The sequence below is a fragment of the Camelina sativa genome, chromosome 19, assembly GCF_000633955.1.
Source record: "Camelina sativa cultivar DH55 chromosome 19, Cs, whole genome shotgun sequence".
Lineage (NCBI taxonomy): Eukaryota > Viridiplantae > Streptophyta > Magnoliopsida > Brassicales > Brassicaceae > Camelina > Camelina sativa.
Genome location: NC_025703.1, coordinates 19557440 through 19576066, shown reverse-complemented (window position 1 = coordinate 19576066; position 18627 = coordinate 19557440). Strand labels below are relative to the sequence as shown.

Here is an 18627-nt window from a genome sequence, read left to right as displayed (position 1 = left end):
CTAATCTCTACATTCGTAGGGAGCGGGAGACGATCTCTGGTGTGATGGTGTCTTGTGCATTAAGGACTTATCTTTGGCCACTACACTAAGGTCATTTCACTTCTTTTTATAATTAAATTTATTATTTTTAAGTACTTCATTTTCAAAAATATATTTATCTTAGGTATTGTAATCAAATTATGGTTACTTTAATGTCATTATTCAACAAACTCATTTTGCTATTGTACCTCCTATTATAAACAAAACTAACCCAAATTAAAACTAAATCCAAATAAATTTAACACTCCTAATCATACTGTTGGAAAAGTTTGGAACATACACACTTAATGTCATATAATTTTTACAACCAAATTATGGTAGTGAATGGTAACACCATTATTTGCGGAATTCAAACAAAAAATAGAAAACCACTAATAAGTCACCATTCACAACTTCATTTTTTTATTTGCGTTTTTCCTCATTAAAAAAATTGTGCAGTGTGCGTTATTGTAGACAACCATAATTATACCTAAAAGATCAAAAACGCACTTCAATTTTTCAAGGTAGACAATACCCAGCGTTTTAGCAAATACGCACCCAGTGTGTGAAAAAACATTTAATAATAATAAAATATGTGAATAAACTTAAACATAAAACACAAATTAATATCATACACAATTTCTCTCATATCACTTATAAAAAAGTTAGTTTTCTTTTTTCATTCATGTATCCATTATTATTTGAAAGTGTTTTTTTTATAGTTGACTTATTATTATTATTAGATCAAAACTATGAGCTTAATGTGTAGTTATGTAATTTAGTTAAGTCTAAGCAAATAACTAAGGGCATCTCCAACCCCACTCTATTTTAGAGTCAAAAATCTATTATAGAGCAATATAGAGCAATCTGGACCAAATATTACTCTATATAGAGCAACTCTATTCTCACCTCTATTTTTTTAAACTAACACTTACTCTATTATAGAGTTACTCTATTTTAGAGGAAAAATAGAGATATACATTGGAGATGGTCTAATAAATGAGATTTCATTATATAAACAAACAATCAATAGCTTATTAGATTAGATCTATAATAATAATTATTATAACTATTCTGAATTTTCAGTAATATGTATTTTATAATAAATACAAAATTATGTGTAAATATAATTGATTTAGCAATATGTATGTATTTTAACATATATATATATATATGATATTATTGTGAACCGCAAATTTATTTTTACCAATCAAACATTATTATGTACTGCTTATTTTGTATTAACCGCACTTGTTCCGCAAATATATTTCTCCTGCATGAACCGGAGTTGAACCGTACCGCACTACTAAATCATTTGTCCCGCACAACCAAATACGCTGTTACCAGTCGGAGCCTATGTATTACCACTTAACTTTATACTAGATCCGAATATTGTTTGAAAAATCTAAGTTTTCTTTTTTATAATATTTTTCAGTAATATAAATATTATTGCTTTAGACCAAAGTTGTTAATTTTTTAAAGAAAAGAACTGTTATTCTTTATAATTATTTAGACAAAGTTTATAATTTGTCTATAGAGAATAAAGGAGAGTAGAAAATGTGTTGTGAGTGTAGTATAGAAAATTTGTTGTGGATGTAATATAGTTTGTTCGTTTGAGGAAAATCATAACTTTCTCCATCTTCTATACTATTTAAATAGTCGGCTTGTATCAATTTATAGCGACTCGAACTCGAAAATTACATGCATATTGTACTCTCCATTATCCTCTGAGTTAGTGTAGAAATTTATAGAGCATAGGATTAAGATACAATTTTTTTTTTGGAGAAAAGATTAAGATACATATAATGGATTAATTACACTACAAATCCTATAATTTATATCTATTGTATTTTTTTAACTCATACATAAAAGTTACGGGTTAACAATTATGTGTTGGGCTCGATTAAGCCCCCAAAAAAATCTCTTTCTAATTGCCAATAAAACAAAGTAATCGAGAAGCATTTTAATTTTTCCATACAAACTCACAGAAAGAAAGCCGAAACAAATTCTGGTGACAGTCCGACTGTAAGAGGCGCTTTTACCTTCTTCTTCCACATAAACAAACATAAAGCGACAGTGGAAGTCAAATTGATCTTGTTTTCTCTTGCACTTAGTTTTTTTCAAAAATAAAAATCAAATAGATTTTAGCATGTTTCTCTTTGGGAGCTTCTCTGGTTCTCGATTGTTGGGACTTTAGCGACTTTTATCAATTGAAATATCAAGCGACATGGAAGCTCATCAATAATTTGCTTAGAAGCCAGTGAGATCAACACTATGTGTGTTATTATTGTGCAAGGTAAGCAATTTTAGTTTCACAATTTGTATTTAAGCTGGGTTTTTGATTTGTATCAGGTTTTCATTCTTCTTTTATAAATCAATTTTTCTTGCAAGTGATTAATGGATCCAAATTGAGATGGGTAGTTCACGATCAACGCCCAAAGCAAAGTTCGCCATCATTTATCAGGTTCGTTATCCCTTTAAATTTTGTGGAATTTGTTTAAGAAGCAAATTAGATTAAGGAAATATCCAAATAGGTTTCTCAAATTAATAATCTTGAAGCCTCTGCGACATTTGTAGGATTAAATTTCTTATTCTAGATTCTTTCCTTATAAAACTGCGTAAAACCAATTTTAGACAAATCTTCCGAAATAATAGATCCCAACTGAAAGTCTATATAGATTTCGACATGATAGATAGTGTAATGTTTGCCGAGATTTAAAAATATTAAAAGAATGTATAGCAACTTAAACTATTTGGTTTCACGTCTTTGAGGCATAATCCACCCTTAATCATCACTCACGCCTTCACCAATAGCTACCTGTAATTCAGCCAACCGAGAATAAGCTAAAGCAATATCAAGTAAACCATAAGTTCTACAAATTAGTGTTATACTTCAACAAATACATACCTAAGTAACATAAGTTACTCCGTGTCCAGAAATTACCTATATGTTTTGAAAAACTTCTTTGAACACCACATTCATGGTTTTCTTTTGTGGTTTCCCATCTTTAGCAACGATTAGCACTTTAAGCCCTTTTTTAGAAGTAACTCTTGATAAAGCAACATAGAGCTGGCCATGTGTAAAACATGGTCGGGGTAAATACAAACCAACATTGCTCAACGAATGTCCCTGACTTTTATTAATCGTCATTGCAAAGGCCATAGCTAGAATGGGTTTAACAAAGGCCACATTCTAACTTTGGACTCTTCATGTATATATATATTTAGTAATTCAAAGACCACATTCATGGAACTTGTTGACATGATTTTTTTTAACAGTGGCACGGATTAGAGTTCCCTATAGTCAGCAAATAATATATTATTAGTCACATAATCATATATTGGTTTAACAAATATAAGTAGATTAGAGTAAATGAATAGAATCTCACCTCAACATCTGATAGAATCATTTCTAAGGTTTCCCCAGTGTAAATCGTATATTGTCTCCACGAATGAACGATCTGCACTTGGATCTTCCAACTCGTCTTGAAAGGTTTTATGTTAGCAAGACTCGTGATTCCATTACTTGCAGCCATTTTCCGTATAAAGTGGTTATCATTGATATTGTTTTACGATATCTTGTATTCGCCAAACGAATTATATATAGTTGTACAGTTTCCAATTAATTTGCGAGTAAATGAGCAAATAAGAATGATAAGTAGGAGTTATTTGGTGTAATATTTTATTGTTAGTTTTGGAAACATTGCATCCGAGAATTTTGCTAATTTGTTATCATTTCATATTTAGAATTGCCTTAATTTGTGTGACTCGGACATATGGATAGTTTCCCTTTTTCAACATTAGTGATATATGAAATTTTGCTAATTTTATATTTTACATAATTATTAAAGGCTTAATTTGCGTGAGTATGAAGACATAAATTTATATTTGTTTTCCATTATTATTATTATTCTTTTTGTAATGTATACAATATCTTAGTAAATATAGTAGTAGTTAATATTTTTTATTTAGAGAATTATGTTCTGTGTGGAAAGATTTATTGGACCAATGTATTTATTACGCATCTTGATAATAGGTTATTGGATATTACACGTTTGGGCCACTTATGTAACCGCTAATTCAAATACCGAGCTTTTATTGTGAAAAAGACTTTGTTTGTTTATATTATTAATTAATTTGAATCCGAACACATTATACATAACCCAAATTAATTAAACCCAGGTCAGAGAAGGATCCACGCTTTTTGAGGGCCAAAATTACTTCAATGTCCTTATTATTTGGTATGCTTTTCAATTTATTTAAGATCATTTTATGTCATATATTCTCAAGTTTTATTTTGCCTTATAAATAATGCTTCCCTTTTAACAGTATAAATTAATATTAAATATCAAATACTCCGCACATATATGTGCGCCTCCAAATCTAGTTTTAGAGTTAATTAGATACCTTTAATTATCTTATATTTAAGAAAGCATGACATATGACTATGAAATGTGCATGTGTAAGTACTGTGTGAATCTTGACCTGTGAACAAAACCCTCGTTTGTCTCTTTCTCTCGGTTTTTGTTTATGTGTGAACAAAACCCTCATTTGTCTCTTTCTCTCGTTTTGTGTGTGTGCGTATATATATTAAAGCTCTCCTCATATTTCGACCGACTAAACCTCTCTCTACCCTTCTCCTTGCCCCCTCATCTTTCTAGAACCATGAACTACCACTGTAACCCTTCTCTTTTTCGATCTTCTCCTCCACCGTAACCCTTCTTTTTTCTTTCTCTTTTTTTCGATCTTCTCATCCACCATAACGTTTTTGTCTCTTCACCAAATCGAGTCATTCTAATCTTGAAAAAGTCATGTGTGTGTCTCGTGAACCCATAGAACCAATTAGACCACCATTCTGGAACTTCCAATAAATAGCATCCCTAAATGATAATTTTACCAAGTCTGATCTGCGCTTTCCACTTTAAATGTTTATATGCAATGCATGACAGATTATTGGATGAACTAAACCTCGCTCCCCCTCATCTCTCTAGAACCACCACCGTAAGCCTCCTCTTTTCAGTCGATCTTTTTCAGATCTTCTCCTCCTCATCTTTACGTTTTCGTCGCCTCTTCACAAAATCGAGTCATTCTAGCTAGTGAACCCATAGAACCAAACACCCCCATCTCGACTTCCAATAGCATCCGTAAATGATCTTTTACCAAGTCCGATCTACCTTTTAAAATTGTCTTACAAAATCTAACAGATTCGGTATGAACCTACCCTCTCTTTAATATTCATATCTCTACCAATATTAAAGAGAAACCCCTTACTTTTAGCTCATAGTTTTCTCTATCAAATAAGACATATAGATGAAAAAGAAAACTACATGAGGCCAAGAAATTAAATGAGATGAGGCAGCAATACACAAGTTCAATACATAGAGGCAGATAAACATTCAAAAGATGCAACACTAATTAAGCAAAACCAGAGACAATGCCGAGAGTATGAATACATAAACAAAGTTTTGCCAAAAAAAAAAAAAAACAAAGAAACAAAATATCATGAAATCTCCCAATTAATTATTACAACTTAATTAAGAACAAACATTTCAATAATGGAGATAAGAGCGAGCAAACTTAGAGAAACATGGGATTATCAATCTGACCAGGGAAGATAGATTGCGTCATATAAAGTGTCTCCTCATCCAGTTATGTGAATATTTCTTCTATGAAGACTCTTCCAACAGCATTTTTCTTGATATCATAATAGACAGCATAAAATGGTTCTTCACTACGAAACGGTCGGGGTGCCAAAACAAATTCACCTGCATCATTGGGAGAATGGGGTCAAAGTTAAGCCATGACATCTTTTGTAACCAAAACATAAACGTTTCAAGTGCCAAAGAAAAAAGAAGCTTACCTCCATCAATAAAACAAAAGGCAAGAAAATCATCATAAGTATGGCCATCTAATGGAGGTGGAACGTACAAGTGTTTGGACCATTCATGTTTCACATCATCCTCTAGAACCCACAAAATGAAGGTAGAATCACCATGTCTTATATTGCAAAAGAATTCAAGCCTTCCCTCGTAGGTTGTCAGAATTGGATGCATGACATTGTCTAGTAACTCTGGTAGGTTTATGAGATCAAATATTTCGGACCTAACATCAAAACTCATAATCGCAAGAATCAAATGATCAGGGTGGAGAAGAATCCCATCAGGGAGATGATGATAAACTCCATAATACAAAACACCAATTAGAGATAGATCAGGAGAATAAGGAGAACAACGAAAGTGTGGAGGAAAATCTTGAATCTTCCTCCAAAAAGTATCCTTTCCCACAGTCAAAACACGTAAGTCTTGTGCTTTTACCAGACACAACACTTTGTAATCACCATCGATGGGATCATAACCCAAGTAAATGTAATCCGCGGAACTCTCATTAGGCAAAGTAATGGATTTTCTAGTGCTAGGGTTATATATCTCCATCTTACCATGGCAAAACAAACAATGAACAGAAGCAGAAGAAGTTGTGTGCAGTTGATTTTGGCAACTCATATGGTAAGTTGCTGAAGAAAATGATTCACCTTGATTTTGAGGTTAACTGGCTGAGAAGACGAATTGATTCCCCAAACCGTCCATCTCCATGAATGTGAAGATGAGGCTTCTGAGAGGACGAGTACAAGACTTGATCAAGTGCGATTTCATGAACTCTCGGCTGCGAATCATGGATGCATACTGCTTCGATATGTAGCGAAACCTTGCTAGGGTTTCAAAACTTGATGCTTTGAGTATCTCCTCTATGGCATCATCTGGAATCGGGTCTGTGCTTCTCACATCACAGGAGATCTCCTTGTTCGCCTCTTGTTATTGTTCTTGTCTTTCCATGGCGGTGATACCAACGAACGGTGTTGAGTGCTCTCACTCCACAAATCTTATCTTCTAAACCAAGAGAAGAAGGAAATGAAGTATGATATATCTAATGGCTCGCGTTTTGCTTTCTTTTAATTAAACCAGTAGGAAATTTGACACGCGGGATAACTCAATTCGGATTATTGTAAGACAGTAAAAAAAATATTTATAAAACAATTGAGAAAAATACCAAAATTTCTTATAAATAATGCAAATGAGATTATTTTTACATAATCCTTTTTAAAAATGTGAAACTTATTATTCAACAAAAATAAATATTTACATGGTAAGAAATATAAACTTGTATGGAAAGGAAGTCTAAATATGTAATAAAATAAATAGAATCAAAATGTGTGACTGAGCATGTACTTCACCATGTCAAGACCAATCTGAAGTGGGAGTTATGCCAAGGACATAAAATGGTGGTTCATGAAAAGTTGTTTCTGGTGCCAAAACAAACTCACCTGCATTTGTAAGACAATAGAATTGAAAATTCAATACATGATTCCCACACCGCAAAACGGAAACCTCCTTTCACCATTCTACAACTAGATGATATCAATCTTTTCCTTGTAGCTTGTGATCAGCTTTGTGTGTGAACCTTGAATTTTTTGGTAGTTCCATCATCAAAAATTTTAGACCTAACATCAAAACTGATCATGACTGCTTGATTTGTGTCCAAAATAGCTTGACAGTGTAACACACCATTGATGCATATATCAAGAGATTCACAAGAGTGAGGAGGACAATCTTTAATGGTTCTCCGCTACCTATTCCCATTTCCCAATGTCAAGCTCCTGAGCTAGATGATCCTTTCCTTTGGTTATACACAACTGTTTATAATCACCATCGATGGGAACATAACCTAAGTAATGTACGTATCTATCCTAAGAGAAAAGATCATATAAGCAAAGGCAAAAGTCATCGTCTAGTGATAGGGTTATATATCAGGAGTTTATAAGGAGGTCCATAGCAAATCAAATCATGAACAGATGGAGCAAGGGTTGTGTACGGTTGACAATGATTATTCATATGGTTAGTTGCTATGGAAGATGATGATGAGGATTCACCTCGATTTTGAGGCTTAATCGATGAGAAGAAGAAATGCTTTTTAAGTTTCTTAATTGCTAGCTCTCATATTGGATGATATGAAACTTTGCATACGAGTCGAGGGTTTGGTCACATACGATTTCACGAAGTCTTGGTTGTGAATGAAGGATGCACATTGCCTCAATACGCAGAGGAACCTCGCTAGCTAGGGTTTTAACATGTAATCCTTGAGATATTTCTATAACGTGATCAAGCAGTATCTATTCTAAATTTTCTCCAAGTGTTCTTCGATCATATATAGGAGATAAAATTTTCCTTGTTTGACACCAAATTAAAGTGATCTCCCACGTTACATGTTTGAGATACCATATAAAATTCTCTGATCCCTAATTTGAGGGAAGTTGAACAAGCTTAACTTCTTAGTCGTTCAGAAAAACATTGGAAAGAAGTAAATACTAGTTTTGATGCTACTTTTTCTCAACGGTTATTAAAAATCTGTTAAATCGCCAAAAACAGAATTTATGCAAGTCATACTAGTTTAAAAGATAAATTTGCTACCAATTCAAACTTAGTTAGCTCACTCGAAATTGTGATGGTTTGCTATATTTACTGATCCGTTACACGTATAAAGGATCCTTAGATCATTAAGCACAATACTCAAAAAATTACTATTAGTAACTTTCCATATCAACTTATAATTAGATATGTATAAAAGGTATTCTATAGACCATTCATGTCTCACAGCATCCTCCAGAACCCACAATTTAATTCTACAATCAGCAATTCGAGAGAACAAGACTACATGCTTTCCCTCTTAGCGGGTCTGCTTGGGATGCACATAAGGGTCAGGTCTGTGACACCTCGGTTTCAGGGACATGAGGAGAAGTTTAAGAATTGATTTGGCCATCTATGTCATTAAAGTGCACTTATCTTTTCGGTAAAGGGTTTTGAGAGAACTCCACAGTTAAGCGTGCTTACCACAGAACCGTCTTTGTCAGGCCACAATACAAACACTTAACTAAAACACAAACCAACCGTTCGTTTCACAAACCCACCGTTGGATATGAAGCTTGTAGCACCATAAAGCTACCTACCAAATTTCAACCAAATCGGACTCCGTTTCATCCTCCAAGCGTTGCTCTGAAGTAGCCATCTCGAACCAGTTCCCGCTGTCCGTACGCGGGTGTTGGTGTCGACCGACAACACCATGGTGCCGAACGACACCAAGCCTGCAACCACATATAGGCTTGTCCTTCAGCCCTTTTGGCCGCAAAACCCTGACTCTCCACAATGCTCGCTTCCCATACAAATAATCACAAACAAAATAGCCTCACAAGGCAACATTTAATGAAAACAACCCATGGATTATTCTCAATCCATATTACCCATCACAAATCCATCACAATCATTCCAAAACTCTATATAAGCCTAACATCAACCACTTACCTTGGTTTAGAGACGAAATCTGAGGAAGGAGCAACAACTAACCACCACCAATGCTCCCTTGTCCTCCTCCACGCCACATCATCGCCACTATCCTTCATTCCCATCCCAAAACCATCTCCTCACCTCCCTAACCTCCAAGGATACCCAAAAACCTCTTCTCTTCTATAGGGCAGGAAAACGGCTTGGAAGGAACCCCTCACATGAAGAGAGTGCTTTCCTTTTACAGGAAATGTTTCGGGGTTCTCTAAAACCGTTAAACCACATTAAACCAGAGATTAACTAGAACTGCAACCTTTTAAACCATATGGTGTCGAGCGACACTCCCTTTATGTCGGTCGACACCAACCTCCAAAACCGGAACTCGGTTCGGGCGTTACAATATGATTGTAGCAAATCGTATCTCTTAGCTTGGGAATCAAGAAGAAATCTTAATCACTTAATATGTAATTTTATTGCATATATTGATTAGGAAGATTTACATATATTGTTTACGAATATATCTTTGTGTATATATAGAGCCTTATGACCATTGATAATAAAACAAGAAAACCTTTTTCCATATTATGTTTTCTTGATAAAAAAACTCCTTTTGACGGGTTTTTGACGGGTGTGGAAGAGTTAAAAAGGTACACGTTTCACCACTACTAAACACTAATAATAAAAAACTATATATAATAGTACAAACAAAATTCGGAAATTTATACTAAATAGATTCTTAAAAACTATTTTTAGCTTTTTTATACAAATATCAACAAAAGTTAGAGTTCCTTTAATCTCTACTATTAAAAGAAAAGTCGTTTAACTAACTCACCTTTGCTTTGTAAGAAATTAAACTGACTGCCATTGGAATTATGAGCAAATATTCCATTTAATAAAAGATTACACACGAAATTTCACCCTTCCTCTAAACGGATAAAGACGCGGGTCTGTATGACCCGTTTTATTATTTCGGATCTTATAATTTGATCCTGACCGTTCAAGTAAGAAACATCATAACCGTTCATTTGAAACCTATTTGTTTACATATATCATTGGGTAATGCGGCCCATATCCAAAAACTAAAACACGCTAAATCAATACTAACATAAACACGCTGATTAATGATAACTACTTTCCACTAATAAAGGAAAAAAAGTAAAATAAATTATTAAAATATACCATATTTGTTAGAGATCTAACTAATAAAAAATCCCGCATTCTTTGTGTATTTAGCGTGATCGACATATACTACCATTAAATCAATTCCATAAATATCTAAACCGTACAGTAATGAAATATTTAGAGTTACATTCATGGGCGGAATTAGGGTAGAAGCATGTAAGTCAATTGATCCTGGTGAAATTTTAAATTTAGTTGAATTTTTAAGAAAAAATCAAATTGACCCTGATAAAATAGCAGAATTGGCCCCTATAAAAAAATTAATAACACAATTGACCATCTTAAATTATATTTTGACCCTGATGAATTGAATTCCTAGCTCCGCCACTGATTACCATATATCCATAATGTTACTTTTAATTTTTAACAATATATGGTAACCGATATTCTCTCAAAAGACTGAATATACCTTAAACTCTGTTAGTAGAGAGATCTTTATTCCTCTTGACATTATCGGATCATTAAACCAATACCACCTTAATTATCGGTGTGAGTATTCGATACACTATCATAAATATTATATAAGAACATATTCATTCTACAAAGAGATACATTTCCATACACAACCATAGCTTAACAAGTCAAAATGTTAGCCTCACCTCTCCCCATTTCTCCTCTAAAGTCTCTCAGACCCTATAGAGCCAACTGGCTTCTACAGGTCAAGATCTTGCATATGTGGAGACAATACAACGTTAAAATCGGAGAAACCATTGAGATGTTTTTGGTTGATTCTGCGGTCAGTAATCTTAAATAAAATTCTTATCGATCTCATATATTTTTATTTAACCCATTCTTTAATTTATTTAAATATTTTATAGGGTGATAAGATAGCTGCTAATGTGAAAAAAGACCAGATCATGAACTTTGAGAACAAACTCAAAATAGGCAGTTGGAACCTAATTTCAACATTAATTTAGCTCCTACTTATGGAGCTGTCAAGCTATCTGAATTGAAATGGAAGATTGGGTTCACATCCAGACAAGTGTTAATCCATCTGATAATATATCTGATGATATGTTTCATTCATTAGCTAAGTATGATGCTGTACTAGCGGGGGAGCAAAACTCAAGTTTTTTATTTGGTACGTATATCATATTACATTTAATAAGGATACATCCTATTTCTTCCTCTAATCTATTCACAATGTTTTATCTCAGATTTCTTTGGTCAAATTGTGGATTGTGGTGAAATTAAAAAAATAACTACAACTAACAAACCAACTACCAAAATCGACTTCCACATGAGAAATTCTGAGTAAGTTTTATATTTATGATCTTACAATCTGTTTTATATTATTTATTATAATTACAACAAATGTTGCATTACACCAACTTATCTTTTTGTATACTACTTTGTTATATAGGGATACACGTATTTTGTGTACTCTTTGGGGTAACTACGCCCAAATAATTAATCAAGCTTGCCAAGAGTCTACTGATAGTATTGTTTTCTGCTTACTAAGGTTTGCTAAAGTCAATCTTTACAACGGTAATTCTTTTTCCATTATACTACATATTAACATTATTACAAATAATTATTATATATTTGATTCGTATAACCATAATTACAGATGTCTGGAGTGTTCAAAATTTGTGGGATTGTTCACAAGTTATAATCAATCCAGTAATTTTTGAAGTTGAAGAAATCACTTGGTGTAATGCGACACATCCCTACCTATAAAAATATATTTTCATACATGGATTCTTAATGTTATAATAATGCAATGGGTAATAGACTGTTAGATGAATGTATACTTCAAAGGCATCTGTTAGTTTTTTTTTTTATCATTTACTTTTATGTATACTATTGCTTAGTGTTTTCATTGTATAAAGTATTACTTCAAACTTAGGCTTTCCAATGATGGCTTGCAACTGACGATTATGGATTCTTTGCAAAAGAAATTGTTTTGGGGAAAACCTAAGAAGGAAGAATTAGAAGAATATCCTGTTAAAACTATAGAACAAGTCCTTAATGCCTTTGAAGTATACATTCATCTAACAGTCTATTACCCATTGCATTGTTATAACATTAAGAATCCATGTATGAAAATATATTTTTATAGGTAGGGATGTGTCGCATTGTCTGTACAATACATGAAGTTGATAAATATTGGATTTCCTTATATATTATGGCATGCGGGCTTAGGCCCGATGAGGAGTCAACTTTATGGCATGTAGACTTAGGTCTGATGAGGATCCAATAAAAACTCAAGGTTTAGACCTATGGGTAAAAGGAAAGTCCAAAAGTCGAGAGCAAATAATGTCTGGAGCGTGAGTCTATCGCCTAGAGGTGACCTTCTATAGATCGGTCGGAGGAGTGCGGGCCGTGGAGATGGTCTCACGGGATTCCTTGGCTGATGGATATTTGAAATTCGAGGACGAATCTATGTTGGTGTAATACCCCTCCCCGGGGCCTAAAATTTATGCGCAATGGCCGAGGGACGGCTATCATGCTAGAGTCGATCAGGACGAAGGGGAATTAATTTTTGGAGCTAAGCCTAAGTATTTAAGGACGAATACAAAGCTTTTGGTCGAAGGAAAATTGAAGACGAACGGAGAAATCAGATTTTTGGTACGGTGGTACAGTCTTTGGCCGATGGCCATACGCGTCCGCCCATGTACCGTACTGTCCGTGTTCGTTAGCTACCAGGCAGGCAGCTCTACTGACGTGAATGGATAAGGAAGGAATTGGATAAGGATGGACAGAGAGATAAGCTCGCCCAAGCTTATTCGCCATGTGTCGCTGCCCGGAGGGTGATTAGTGTCCGCACATGTGTCGCCGTACGGTGATGCCTATCCGCCACCTCATGCTTCGACCACCGACCTTGGGCACCTATATAAACCCCCAAACCCCCCCCCCCTTTCATTTGTTCCTCATACCAAAACCAAACAGAAAATCCTTAGTGGACGAGGGTGTGAGCGATAGTCCGGGGGAAGTCCGAGGGAGTCTAGTCGAGAGTCTAGGAATCTTAGTCGCTAGGCTAAGGTATGTTTCTGAAGCGCGTAAGGTAGTCCGCGATAGGGTTTAATTTATTTAATTAATTAGTTATTTATTTATTTAAATAATTAATTAGTTATTTAGTTATTTAGTTATTTAGTTATTTATTTATTTAATTAGAGAGAGGTTAGGAGTTTAGACTTAGAATAATAGGGGGTATTATTCTTGGGTTGTTTTGCTTGCATTGTGTGATTGCTTGTATTGCATTATTGTTATGCTGCTTGTGTGATTGTCGATATAGCGTCGCGATGGTATAACCGTGATGCTGGACGTTTAGTCGTGTTGCGGTTATGTTATCCGATTGTTATATTATTGCTTGCCTGCATGTTAGTTAGTATCATTTAGGTAGATTGCATTAGGCAAATCATGAGGATCCCGCCTTCTGTTGTGCGTTGCGTGTAACTCCGTAACGTGAAGGCTTACGAAGGTTCGAAGCAGGTCATGCCCGGCCGGACGCCACATGACGATGTAGTATGAAAGGATGTGTATCCTTTTTAGACTTTGTGTCTAGGGGTGTGAGGCATTGCCTTGGGATATCATGGATTCGATAGGGGCCCAACTTAGGAGATAAGAATTGCATATTTTTTATTTCGTGATTGATTGTTTATTCCGCTGTTTGCTTGTTGATTGTTATTTTGAGGTTGGGTTGGGTTAGTTCATTAGAATTACGGACTTACTGAGTAATGTTAGATTACTCAGGATTCTACCCAATTTGTTTTACAGGTAACCTTAGTGGGAGAGACCTTAGGGGTAGTAAAGGACGTTAGGCCAACCGGTGTAGATTTCCTTGCCTTTGTAAGATGTAGTTTTTGTATATATTACGTATTACTCGATTTAACATTATCAATAAAGCGATGTTTTCTTAAAACCCCGTGTCTCCCATTGATATTTATTAGTCTAGTCCGGACTAATCACAACTCGCACATCGCGGCACGGGTTGCAAAGCCTTAGGCCATGATTCGTGAGGAACGGACATCTGCGGTTGGACGACTTGGGCGATCGGATGCGTTCCGGGAACCTCGGTCGGCCGGCTGCGGGCGTCCTATACATGATGCTCTCGGTCTGTTCTTGGCCTAGAACGGGTCGGGGGTGTTACAGTGGGGGAGAATTGTAACATCCGCAAAATGCAATCCCGGTTAGTGCATCGGTCGATGCAAGGCCGGTTAAGTGCGAACAAGTTTAAGTTAAACGCTGCGTTTTGGGTTAGGGAATACTTTTAAGTCGTGTTTTTGTCTCATTCGGCGGGTTTAGCCGTTTTTGAGAGAAAAGTGTTAAAGATTTTAAAAGTTATGTAGAATCTATTGTTATTATATCAAGATTTTGTTAAAGTTTGTTAAAGTTTAGTGTTATTAGTTTGTGATTTGTAAAAAGTAATTTAAAATCTTAAAAAAATTGGGTTATTGGATTCAAACTTTTATAAAGTCATTAAAAGTTTTGTGTTATTCAATTAAAACAAAAAAATCTATGATTGTTAATGAATTCAATTATTATGTTATTGTTCATGATTTTAGACACTTTCTTTACAAAATAAAGTCATCGAAAGTATCAGAAAAATACAAGGATTGTTTGGAAAACTTTACAAGATTTTAGAAAACTAATCAACAAAACTCTCTAGCCATCTTTAACAATCTTTCACTTATTCATTTTTAATAATTTTGTTAAACTCTTCAAAAATCTTTATAAATTAGTTATCGCTCTATTTGGAAAACATTCATTAAATGATAATAAAATTATATGAACGCGGTTAAAATCTAGTTACACTGACTAAACAAACCTGCTCCATTTCTTTTTCCCCATAATACATTATTGAAAACAAAAGGAAAGAGAGAAACTCATCTTGCAAAGAGATAGTTTTGGATTCATGCAACATGTTTTACAATTAGAAAAGCTATTAACGGTTCTCTTGGAATTTGATATTAAACATCGGACGTAAAGGTTCTACCACAGACTCTTCTTCTTCTTCTTCATCGCCACCATTGTCAGATGATATTTCTTCTTCTCTAGGTTGCCTTTCTAGTTCCTCAGCTGTAGTGTTTGGTTTTATCTTCTTCTCCTGCTTTTTCTGCTTCTTCTTTTGGCGTTTCAAACGCTTCTTTGATGTTTTTTCTTCTGCAGCTTTCAGTTTCTCTTCTCTTCTTATAGTAAACTCAGCCATTTTTAACCGCTTGCTGTAGTCAATATCCATCCTTGTTAGTCGGTCTTGTTCTCTTCGCCTCATTTGCCGGTACTGTAAAAAGAGAGTGATTCATCGTTATCACACAAGTCAAGATATCTAGTAAATTATGCAAAGGATGTACACACGCTAATCAATATTTAGGGCCAAACATCAGAAAGTACTCAAGCCATAACCTATATAATTCACATAATCAGCACCGATTTACTAAACCACACGAGCCTCCCGCAAAAAATACTCTGGAGTTCAAGCTCTATCAAACTTTTAACAAGGCATAAAGAGATTGTGAAGAATATAAAGTCAGAAACACACATTTCGACTAAGAAATTTCAGATTCCTGTTATGACAACAAGGACTTCTCTTGATTAATCAACGGTAGCTTCAAAACCACACCTAACCATGCCGAGAACAAAAGACCAGGCATTGAATCCAGCCATTTTGAGTTACGAAAGAACAGGATTCGTCTTTAACCACCTACAATTTTGAATTAACTTTTACAGTTTTCGATCCTAGAAGTTGAAATCTATCACAGCCGATTCAAGTAATTAAATTCATTCCGTAGTTAGTTGTGTGTTTAGCTACTCTCACATGAGCATCCCGCATATAATACTCAAAAGTCCATATATAGCTCTATCAAATTCTTATAACTAAGAAAATTCAGATCCCAACAACAAACTCATCCTAATTGAGTGAGAATAGCTACAAAACACACAACTAAGTACGCCTAAGAACCAAAAGACTAGGCCATGTTCGCAATACCTTCTTCGATTTCAGAAGTAATCATAATTTTTCGATTTAAGCTATACAGGGCTAAGATTGAATTACCTGGTGAAAATCACCGGAACCAGAACCAGCGGAACTTCCAGAAGTATTGCTAACGCGAACAGGAACGTTCTCGAGGATTCGTCTGAGCTTTACTTCTAGATCTTCTTCGTCTTCAAGCATCACCGGCGGTTTATACTCAACGATAGATGAAGATCCTCCGTGATCTGCCTTCTTCGCTTCCATCAATGCCGACGCCGTCGTGGCAGCAACCACCAATCGTGTGTCGCCTTGCTTTGGCTTCCCGGACGACATCGTCAAAAACCCTAATTCCGGTCACAATTTGGGGATTTTTTTTGTTTGTTTGTTTGCGACTTCACGTGGGGACGATAGATAATTTTGCTTTTAATGTCTATAAGAGTATATCAGAAGGGCTTTTTGGGCTTGGGCTGGACTTTATCTTCTTTTTTTTGGGTTGGTGGATTGGACTTATCTCCCCTCCATGGTTTATTTTTGTCATTGAGAAAAAAAACATGTATAATTTTTCCTTTTTTTTTGGAAAAATAAGTGAATTTTTATTTATCAATAAAGAAGAAAAAGAAAATGTAATATTTTCCCCAAGATATGTCTTCTTCAGAATTGCCTATTTTGAATTAATCTTATAAAGCTAATTTTTGTCGTAAAAGAAAGGATTTTGCGCAAAATACCATTTTTTGGCAACTTCTAACTTCTATTTCTAAAAAAATGCAGATTAATCATATGAATTCAAAAGTAATATGCAATATAACCCTTATATGTATCTTCTAAACGTTTATACGCTCACATACATTAGATTTTTAAAAATTCTAATTGTAGATTTGAACTCTTAGTCGTTGAATGGTCACTCTAAGTTGTGACGTCGAGAAACCATATAAACCTCTGATTATCAACTAACAGAGAACCGTTGCATCTGTAGAACATATGTAAAGAGTATAAATGTAAGCCCCAGTTGATGTAAATATTACCCGAAAGAATAGAGCTGTCCTAAGCGTTCATAAAGTCTACAAGATACACGAAACAGGATACAAAGAATACTCTACACATGACCTAGTTAACCAAACATCCATGAAAATGTGGTTTTAGGCTTTTAGCATTAAAGAAAAACGATATGTTAAATATTTTAGATGAGGTCAATTGTAATTAAGACAAGCATCGTTTTTGTTGAATGACATCATTCATCTAGTTTAACACCATAATCAAATGTTAACAAATCAGTGAAGAATCCTGGATCAGTTTCTTCTTCTTCTACAATAATCCAATCCTCATCATTGAAACCTGGGATCGAACGAACACTACCGTTTGCAATAACGCCATTGACCTAGTTCTATTTTCCTACAGTTTGGGTATTGCATTAACTCTTTCCATTGAAAGCTGATCCAATACAATACGTACACAAAGAAACCATGTGAACACAAAAAAATTTTAGATGTCTTTATGAAAAAACAATAACACATAAAACATCAAAACTAATTAAACTCGTGATACTGAATGATTTATGATATAAAATGAAATTAAAAGTACTATTAACTTATGCTGCAAACTAGCTTACACTGATTAGGTAAATAATCCTAATTAAAATATCTTTAGACAATTTAGGTCGTCTAAAACCCGTATATAATTGTTCGAACATACAAAGAAATGAAAGATTTTTTTTTTAAAAAATGGCCTAACATATCACATCATAAATAACAATCCCTGAAAATTAATTCTTTCAAAGTACGTATTATTTACAACAAAAAGCCGAAAAAGCTATCTTCAACACTTGAGAAATTAAGGAGCTCTGCAAACGAACTAAAAAGGGAGGCATTTTATATTACACATTAATGAATTATTTCCTTTTTCAAATGAAAATTTCAGAAAATAAAATAAAATTATTTTGTGTACAAAAAAGAGATTACCAAAATGAAACTTGTGATCATATTTAAGTATTAAAAATGTTAGATGATCATCATTATTGTTAACTAACGACTCGAGACAAACTGAACACAAATCTGATCCCACAAGAAGAGAATCACAATTGGCATCATTAACCGTTTTGACTTTGAGGTCAAACCCCAATTGCTTGCTCTCATTTTCACTCTCTGATTCAAAGTTCTAAATAGCTTTTTGTTTTCTTTTCTCAAAATTGAA

The 18627-nt window shown here is 34.4% G+C and overlaps 2 protein-coding genes across 2 annotated transcripts; both read right to left on the bottom strand.

The window, feature by feature from the left end:
* LOC104767995 (F-box protein At2g21930-like) lies at positions 5668 to 6449 on the bottom strand. The gene is made up of 2 exons (XM_010491948.1): positions 5879 to 6449; positions 5668 to 5783 (listed from the first exon to the last, which is right to left on the bottom strand). The coding sequence occupies exons 1-2, from the start codon at positions 6447 to 6449 to the stop codon at positions 5668 to 5670; spliced, it is 687 nt and encodes a 228-aa protein (XP_010490250.1).
* Positions 15285 to 16846, bottom strand: LOC104766708 (PRKR-interacting protein 1-like). The gene is made up of 2 exons (XM_010490646.1): positions 16522 to 16846; positions 15285 to 15750 (listed from the first exon to the last, which is right to left on the bottom strand). The coding sequence occupies exons 1-2, from the start codon at positions 16771 to 16773 to the stop codon at positions 15415 to 15417; spliced, it is 588 nt and encodes a 195-aa protein (XP_010488948.1). The 5' UTR covers positions 16774 to 16846; the 3' UTR covers positions 15285 to 15414.

Coding starts and splice junctions, on each gene's coding strand:
- LOC104766708 (XM_010490646.1), bottom strand. CDS start 16,773: ATGTCGTCCGGGAAGCCAAAGCAAGGCGACACACGATTGGTGGTTGCT. Junction 15,751..16,521: donor GTTCCGGTGATTTTCACCAG/GTAATTCAATCT, acceptor CTCTTTTTACAG/TACCGGCAAATGAGGCGAAG.
- LOC104767995 (XM_010491948.1), bottom strand. CDS start 6,449: ATGGAGATATATAACCCTAGCACTAGAAAATCCATTACTTTGCCTAAT. Junction 5,784..5,878: donor CTTTTGTTTTATTGATGGAG/GTAAGCTTCTTT, acceptor CCAATGATGCAG/GTGAATTTGTTTTGGCACCC.